The sequence below is a fragment of the Leucopleurus acutus genome (genome assembly GCF_964270905.1).
Source record: "Leucopleurus acutus genome assembly, chromosome: 14".
NCBI classification, from domain to species: domain Eukaryota; kingdom Metazoa; phylum Chordata; class Mammalia; order Artiodactyla; family Delphinidae; genus Leucopleurus; species Leucopleurus acutus.
In genome coordinates, this window is record NC_139156.1 from 15,432,797 (window position 1) to 15,441,902 (window position 9,106).

Below are 9,106 nucleotides of genomic sequence, written 5' to 3' on the forward strand. Positions count from 1 at the left end.
TCACATGTAGGAGACAGCATTTTAACCAAATCAGGAAAGGTTAGTAGGATTTCTACAACTAAAGAAGACAGAGATGAGCAGTTTATCTGAGAGGAAAAGCATAAGCACAACAGTTTGAAAAAGTGTGAAGAATTAGAAGAATGAATGAAAACCAGGATTTTCCAAGTACTGTCTCACAATTACTACTCCATCTCCCAAGTTTTCTGTGCTCAGATGTTTCTCTATAAAAAAATAAAGCCACTGTCTCCAAACCTATACAAATGTCCTAATACTCTATTCTCAAATCATTGAACTTATTTATGATGAGAGTCACTTTAGGGCCGGCAAGTCTATTACACATGTAATTCCAAAGCATTTTGCAGTTGGAAGTTTCTACTGCCATTTATCTAACTCTCCAAGACCCTTGCAATCACTTGAAAAGACCAGTATCTTTCCACTTCCAGGAATCTATCTTAATAATCCAAAACAAAGAGGAAGTTTTATTCATAAAGATGATCCTTACAAAATCAGTCCTACTAACAAAACTGTAATAACCTCCAATGACCTCAAGTAAGGAAATGGTTAAATCAATATGACATCACATGATATTGCCATTAAAAATAATGTTTATTTCCCTCTTAGAACTGCTTTTGCCGCATCCCATAAATTTTAATATGTTGTATTTGCATTTCATTTGTCTCAAGATACTTTTTGATTTCTTCCTTGACCCACTGATTATTCAGAAGTGTGTTATTTAATATCGTTTTCCTCCTGTAATTGATTTCTAGTTTCATACCATTGTGGTTGGAGAAGATACTTGATATGAGTTCAACACTTTAAACATACACAATTATATTGGTCAATTATTCCTCAATAAAGTCTAAAAAAAGAAAAAATCATGTTTACAAATATTTTTAATTAACATGAAAAAAATGCTATGTTATGATGTTAAGTAAAAAAAGGATACAATGTACATACATACAGTAAAACAGCTCAACTTAAAAATTCTGCATGGACAAAAAGGGAAGAAATATAACAAAAATGTTAACAGTGATTATTGCTGGAAGGTAGAAAATGTATAAGTTTTATTTTCAACTTTTTTTGTATTTTCTAAATTTTTTCACTGTAATTTTCTAACCTCTAAAGTTAAAAAATAACTTCTAAAATGGTGTATAGGGCTTCCCTAGTGGCGCAGTGGTTGAGAGTCCGCCTGCCGATGCAGGGGACATGGGTTCGTGCCCCAGTCCAGGAAGATCCCACATGCCGCGGAGCGGCTGGACCCGTGAGCCATGGCCACTGAGCCTGCGCATCCGGAGCCTGTGCTCCGCAACGGGAGAGGCCACAACAGTGAGAGGCCCGCGTACCACAAAAAAACAAAAAACAAATAAAATGGTGTATAAAAACTCAATTTCCATTTTAAGCGATTTATAATAGATGGGTATATTAGTTTCCTATTGCTGCTGTAGTAAATTACCAACATAGTGGTTTAAAACAAAACAAACTTATTATCCTACAGTTCTAGGGGTCAGGAGTCTGAGGTGGGTTTTACTATGGTAAAAATCAAGGTGTCAGCACAACTGCATTCTTTTCTGGAGGCCCTAGGGGAGAATCTTTCTCTGGAGCCTTCTTAGAGGAGTTTTCTTGCCTTTTCCAGCTTCTAGAAGCTGTTCATCTTCCTTGGTTCATGGCCCCCTTCCTCATCAAGGCCAGCAACCTCATCACTACAAACTCTGCTTCCATTGCCACATCTTTTTTGACACTCTTCTGCCTCCTCTTCCGCTTTTAAAGACCCTTCTGATTACGCTGGATCCACCAGGATATTTCAGGATATCTCTTAAAGTCAACTAATGAACAACATTAATTCCACGTGCAACTTTAATGCCCCCTCGTCACATAACCTAACATACTCATAGGTTCTGGAGATTAGGACACGGACATCTTCAGGGGGGCCATTATTCTGCCTATCACAGCAGCACATTTTACCCTCTTTCTTCTTGGATTTATGGTGCTGTGCCTTAGAAAACAGAAGGTTATAATAAATAGACTTCAACTCTAGAAGAGCTGAACTGATAAGAATCCTGAAGCCACTTCTAGAACCAATGGCAAAGAATGCTGTGATTGATTGGTAATTTCTGCTATGGACATGGAGAGCAGGGAACAAAGGCAGGAGTGCCAGGTATTTGCCATCCCAGGTTAGGACAGAGACTTTAAAACTGAGCAGGTCCAGGTTCAGCTCCTGACCTTGCCACTAACCATGGGACGGACCTCACATACAATAAGTGCTCAATAATGATTATTATTAGTTATGGTAAGAAACAGTAATTAAGGTATCAGAATTTGCCTATTCAAGTTCTCTAATTCAGGAAAATGAATTTCCATGTGTTTTTTTTCTATTCTAACCTCAGGTAAAGATGTTTTTGTTAGCATGCATCAAATAAAATCTGTAATTTCAGAAAATGCAAAATCATAAACTGCTTCTAATTTTCTTGAAAAATACAATTTTATTCACCAATTTTATCCTTTTCTTCTAAGTAAGCATTCATTTCCTTTGGCTAGCTTAGATCAGGTTTGTTTTTATTTGTATCTAATTTTAGCTCTAATAAAATGGATGGGATCATGTAGCACAGTATTTTTTAAAGCATGAGTCACAATCCATTAGGGCAGCATGAAATCAATTTACTGGATTATGATCAACATTTTAAAAAAATGGAATACAATAAAATATAAAACACCAGGGCATGTAAGAAGGTAAGTATTGTTCCATAAAAGTTTTTTTCTAGTATGTGGGGAAGGGGGAGATAGGGAGAATCCCAACATATGTATTTCTGTGACTGTGGATACAGTTACAAAAAAGTTTCTAAGAACATACCCTGTCCTGTGGATACACACTTTAGCAGTCTATAAAGATAGACTTCAGAACCTCTACTAGATGCAAAAAAAAAAAAAAGGATGGAAGAGAAAAGGATAAATCACTCCTCTCCCCTCAATCAATTCTATCAACTTTCCTCCACATGCAATAAGACATTCAACTAATGTCCCCAAGACAGAGTGACTGCCTCTGAAGAACTATAAGGTTCGCCTTCTCAAGAGAGCTAATGTCAGAGTTAGATTCGATATAGGCAGAACAAAGAGCCATATACCTTGTCAGGAGTCCCCAAGACTATCCCACCCTGGAAGATTCATCCATGGCTAAGATTTACCTACCGTGACATCCTAAGGTTACACAGCTGTATCCTAAGGGTAAAGACACTGGAGAAAATCCATGCTCAGGTTCCTTATTCTCTCCCCCTCTTATAAGGGGGACACTTGAGCACATTCCTTCCTCCAACAATCCAACAAGGAATAACATGTGTACAAAGTTCCTGCTCAAGGGAGCCCATTAGAAACTCAGCACCCAAAGTTTTTACTGGAGGGGATGAGAGGAATGGTCACCCAGACACCCTCTGCCTGCATGGTGGGACAAAATCCCAGATTCCAAGATAGAAAGCAGGCGTTTAGCATAAACCACACTGTTCACACAAACAGTCAAGGCACAGTAAACCCATCCTTATTGGATGGGGAAGGGTGGGAACACAACCAAATCCAAGTCCCCAGATGCAAGCAGGCCCTTCTAAAGACAGTGATTTCAGGCCTGCTGCGTTAACTCTTTTCTGCACAGATACAAACCCTTTCTCAAAGTCCATCCAGACATAAAAGTGGCTATTTCTAACAGCCTTCGATACCTTGTGCCAAATGATACAAGGGCTTCTTGAGAAGACGGCACTATAAATCCAGTGGATCTGAAATACTCCAAAGTAGACTGAAAATGGCATGGCCTTAGTTAATTTTATCTGTTCTTAATCAATATTTCTTTCTGATGTAAGTGGCAGTTACATCAAACTTCCATTCGTATCTCTTACCCAGGACTCCTCGGGCTGCACTGTCTAGAGTCCCTCCATGCCCAATTTTCAAAGTCTGCTTTTTCCTCTTGGTCCATTCTGGAGAAGGCATTCCAGCTTCTGTAAGAGTAATTGGGATGAAAAAAAGGTAAGTACTGAGACAAATGAACTAGAATCTCCATAAATACGGGATGAGGCAGTGTGGATGGAGTACTCAAGACAAATAGAAAGTACTGTACAAACTTAATATGTTAGGATTATGACGATATTACTAACAAAGAACAGACTTTAAAATGTACAGACGCTCCCTAAATTACAAAGAAACAGTATTCCCAAATTAGTTGTCTAGAAACTAGAATTCATTTTCCAAGGGAAAAAAAATTTTTTTTAAAAGTGGGTCAATATCCACACGAACCCACAGAGATCTAGTAAATTCCTGGTAGCAGTGGGCTGGGAGATAGAGAATGATGAGAAGAAGTTGGTTTTTACATAGGCAGCTAGTTTTCAAAGTCCTCAATTTCATTTCTAAGATCTCTTTTGTTCCCTGGTGCTCTTTGCTGGTCTCTCCAGCTACCTAAATGTTGGGAGTACATCTCATACAGGGTTACTTCTGAGAACACTAAGTACCCAAACTATCTGTAGGTCTGTCCTCCTCTCCTAATCAAAACTCTCAATTCCTTAAAGAAGCTAATCTCAACGAAAGGTTATGGGGGAAGAGGGTAACAGTTTAAGTTGCCACTTATACTCCAGAGCATTTAGATATTAAAAAAGAAAGAAAAAAAAAAAGCCAACCTGGCCTATCTCATATTCCTATTGTAAAAAATAAAGTGAAATAATGCGATCTGAATGTGCTTTGGAAACTCAAAGCACTATAACAATATGCTGTTATCATCATCATCATGGCATATAACATTATAATGAGAGAATATTGGCTACTAGGCTTCAAATGAGAAAGGAGAGAACAGCAGGAAAAGCTCTATTGATCTGTACCCCTCCAAACCCATCAAACCTTCCTTATTACCACTGACACAGAGAAGATGGAAAACAGAGTAAAAGAAAATGAAAAGAGAGGACAGAGACAGGAAAGGAGGGAAGGCAGAGCAACCGTGAAGAAGCCAGGTTAAATGGCCCAAAGGATAAGTTGGGTTGTAATTACCGTCTTACTGAGTCAGAACTCAGTCTGGAACACAGTCCTATTGTCACTCTGTGATTACAACATCACCCTGCTTGGAAGGACATGACCATATGCTTTAACATAAATCTGTGAGGCGAGGCCTAGGCTTCAAACCCTTCACTTTCACTTGCAACCCATTATGGATCTCGTCCTGTATTCATAGAAATATTTTGGGGAACTCTTTGTATTTTTAACTTGATGGTCCTTGGAGTGTGGAGGCCCTAAAATTTACTGTCTTCCCTTTGTGTCCAAATTTACTTCTTTCAAGTCTGAAGACACACCGTCTCTACTATATTAGAATTTGGTTCACCCCATTGGTACCATTCATGGATGAATATCTATTAAGACCTTTTCTAGCTATAAAATTCTGATATGTTTTAGTCCTTGAAGGATTCAAAAAGATGGAAGAGCAGAGATATTAGTACGACATGAATCAATGTAAGGAAAGGCAAGGAATGTTAGTAGAGAGCATGACAACTGACTGTGGCCTAAATCAGCGGTTGTCAAACCTGGCTGGCATTAGAATGTCTTGCCCTGGAATCTGTAACTTTAAGAGAACCTTCCCAGACAATTCTGCCAGCCAGTTAGAATGGCATTTGGGAAGCCCTGGTCTGGCTAACATAAATATAGAATAGGCCAATCGCAAGCAATATAGAAATGGAGAGTAATGAGAATGTCTACTTCTGAGTGAGTGGCTTCCAGAAGATGGTCCAGCAATAGCCTTGAAACAATCAATTTTAACTAAGTTTCAAGAGGAATTTCAGTTCTTGATAGGCAGATTAACCAGAAGGCCAGGATATGGCTTTAATCCTATCAGAAACTTGTCTGTAAGAAAGAATGATAATCATTACCTTGAGGATCAAAAAAGCCTTAGCTTAGCTAACAAATCAGGCCAAATGAAAGCAATTCTATGAAGGAAACAACTCCATGATGACACCACAAAGCTTGTCCTTGATGTAATTCCTTCCTTCAGCATCCCGTATATGACCCATCCTTACAGGTAACAAAGTATAATGAAAGTATAACAAAAGAATAAGCAGATATAACATAGGTATTAAACATCTTCAGGAATGTACCTTTGCCAATAAACATTTGAATCTGTATTGTGTCCGTTTTAATTAACAAATTCCTACCAGAATATTTGCTTTTGCAGTAAAAAGGGCGGGGGAGGTGGTAACATTTGCCAGGGGACACTAAACAAAGAAGAAATTTCCTGTACTGATTTCATGGAAAAATAAGCCAGGGCCAAACTCTGGAGGGCCTTGAAAACCCAGTTAAATCGTTTTATCACCAAAGTTTGCAGAAATTACTGCTATGAGCTTAGCAAGACACAGTGTCTTTCACCCTCACCTCTCCATAGGTTAGCACAGGTCTGGCTTATTGCAAGATCCAAAAAAAATCCAAGGTTCCTTGATTCCACTGTCTGAAATGATCTACTGGACTGATGAACTGAGAGATCCTTCAGGCTTTTCTAATATTCTCCCAGTGTATATGAGGAAACAAACAAACAAACAAAAAGAGTGTTCTTAGAAGTGACCAAGTTATATTTAGTGCTCGTCAAAATGTGGTCCATTAACTACTTACACCAGAATCACCCGGAGCAAGTTTAAAAATGCAGTTTCCTAAAAATACCCCCATATCCTCAGACTCACAGTCTCTGAGGGGGGCAAGGATGAGGAATCTGCATTTGTACAAGGGACTCTTGCCCACTCTATGAAAACCACTGTGTTGAGTCTTGGTTAACTACGTAACATCCGCATTTCCAACATATTTTTAGGAATGCAACTTTGGGGTGTAGAAAGCCAGTGATTCCGTTGGGTAGAGTTTATCTACGTGAGCCAAACAAAAGGCTTCTGAGGGATCAGATTGTAGAAAACTCGTCTGCAGGCCCAAGAGCAGAGGTTTATTATGTGGATGTGTGGGTTCTGCTTTTCGTTTTTTTTCCCTTGAGAACGACAACTGCCAACTAGGCTACAGGAGTTCACGTGAGGACAAGTCCAAGCCGGAGATGCCCCAGATTTCTGTCCAGAGCTTACACTGTGGCCGTTCTCCCTTTCCCTTCCTCTTATCTCTTGAGCCACGAGAGCGCGAAAAGCCCAGTGTGCTCTGTGCGGCTTCCGCTCTCACGGCGACCGCCTCGCCTCGGCCTGGTCCCCACCCGGCTGCAGTACCTGCCAGCAGCTTCTCCTTCAGCCGATTCAGCAGCTCGGCTGAAGTGGGCCCTTTGGGCTTGTGCACGGCGAACACGCCGCTCAGGGACAGCAGCTTAGTAGCCAACGCGGGCTTGGAGACCCTGGCTTCGGATCCGGTCCTGGCCACAACCGCCGCGGCTGCAGCCATCGCTGAGGATGTGGCGGCCGTGGCTGCAGCCATTCCTGCACTTTCGGGGACTGGGGTTGTATCTGGTTTCAAGGTTGACGACGATACCACCGCCGCCTCAGCAGCTGCCATACTTTTGCAGCCCAGACCTGTTTTGTTTCATGGAGTCGCACGCTAATGACGCAAAAGGAGTGCACCCAACAACCCCCAGTCTTTCCCCTTGCTTCGAAGCTGCCCGGGCGGGGTGGGATCGCAAGGGCTTGTGGGGATTGTAGTCCATGGCTTTCCCGTGCTGGCCGAGAGTCGCTGAGGCTTCCGAGGGCTCTGACGGAGTAGTTTTTCCCGTATAATACTGCCTGCTTCGTAGGTGGGGTTAGTTCGGTGCCGCAGGTGTAATTTGGGGTTGCCGAACCCAAACACCAAGTCTGTGTATATTTTCGGCGAGAAATCTCTTCACATCTCTCCCCCCGCCCCCTTCAAGAATTAAGCAGAAGTCAGCAACCAAGAATAGAAAACTTAAGATGCTGACTTCCGCTGCAGCTTGTGAAGAACCACGGCTGCCGTGGTTCACTGCTTTATTCAATTTATTGTGCTCTTGGATTCATGGTCCAGAATTAAAATACACCTGACTGTAATCTCAGAGCAAAGAACATGTTTACCTTGTTCACTGCTGTATTCCAGTGCCTCACACATAGCAGGCACTTAAATATTTGGGAACAGATAAATGGATACGAGTTCTTCAAATTCCTGAAAGAAACCTCTAGGCCAAGCCAGTGCTAAATCACGTAGGCTTATTTTGATGCCCTTCATGCACTCCTTTCCACCCCCCAAACCCCACAACTCACATGTAATCCTTAAGGATTCTAAGATATTTAATACTAAGTCTTCTGTGGATTGCATCCTTTAGTAACACATTGCTTAGGCATTATTGCAGTTCATAAAATTAAACTTTACTTTAGATTTGAGACCTCTCTGGAAGTTATTCACTCCCCAACAAAATTCAGGAACACTGTTCTGATCCTGGCACAAGGCAAAGTGGATTCTGCATCAGATATATTAAATGGTATTACAAGTGTTGTGAGACAGATAAAGTTTGTCTTTATTGTTCCTACAAGTTTCCTTACAGCCACCCTTTCTCCTCATCATCCTTTTTCACATTTATATCTATTATCCTAATGATGCCTCTTAGCTACTCACAATCACCAATTATGGGATCCCATTTGAACTTGCCCCATGCATTCAAGAAAAACGAAAAAACGTTTTAAATACAATAATTATTTCTTCCTATATTTCCACCCTTCTCTGCCTCAGTCAGATCACCGGACTCTTATGAAATCTATGGGGTGCACAACAACGTAAATGTACTTAATGCAACATAACTGTACACTTTAAAATGGTTAAAATTTTATGTGATGTATAATATACCACAAAAAGAAAGAAAAAAAAAACCAGCATCTGTGGAGGAGTGAGAAAGGGAGGGAGAGTTTTTGTAGGGTGGAAAGCTGAAATTCCTAGAAGCAGTTTACTTACTCTTGTGGTCTATTATAAAAACCTAAGCTAACTGAAAACATTATGCACAGGATGCCTTGGAGGCCAGAAGAGAAGAGAATTGTTTTGAGAATCAGGAGAGAGAAACTGAAAGATTGACAGGTCCCATGATTAGTGAATACCTGAGCCTGCTTCAGGATTTTCCCTTCTCCAGGAAGGTGGCTCGGCTTCAGAGGGGATGGCTACACCCTAGGGAGCAAAGCGTCCA

At 40.8% G+C, this 9,106-nt stretch overlaps 1 protein-coding gene across 1 annotated transcript in view; it reads right to left on the reverse strand.

Moving 5' to 3' along the window:
• The window catches only part of TRUB1 (TruB pseudouridine synthase family member 1), a 29,263-nt gene extending 21,752 nt beyond the window's left edge, over nt 1-7,511 (reverse strand). Inside the window, exons 1-2 of the mRNA XM_082854985.1 lie at nt 7,203-7,511; nt 3,879-3,977 (exon numbers count right to left, since the gene is read on the reverse strand). Coding sequence (XP_082711111.1) covers nt 3,879-3,977; nt 7,203-7,482 — 379 coding nt within the window. The 5' untranslated portion in view covers nt 7,483-7,511. The remainder of the gene's footprint in view (nt 1-3,878; nt 3,978-7,202) is intronic.
• Between the last annotated feature and the right edge of the window lie 1,595 nt (nt 7,512-9,106).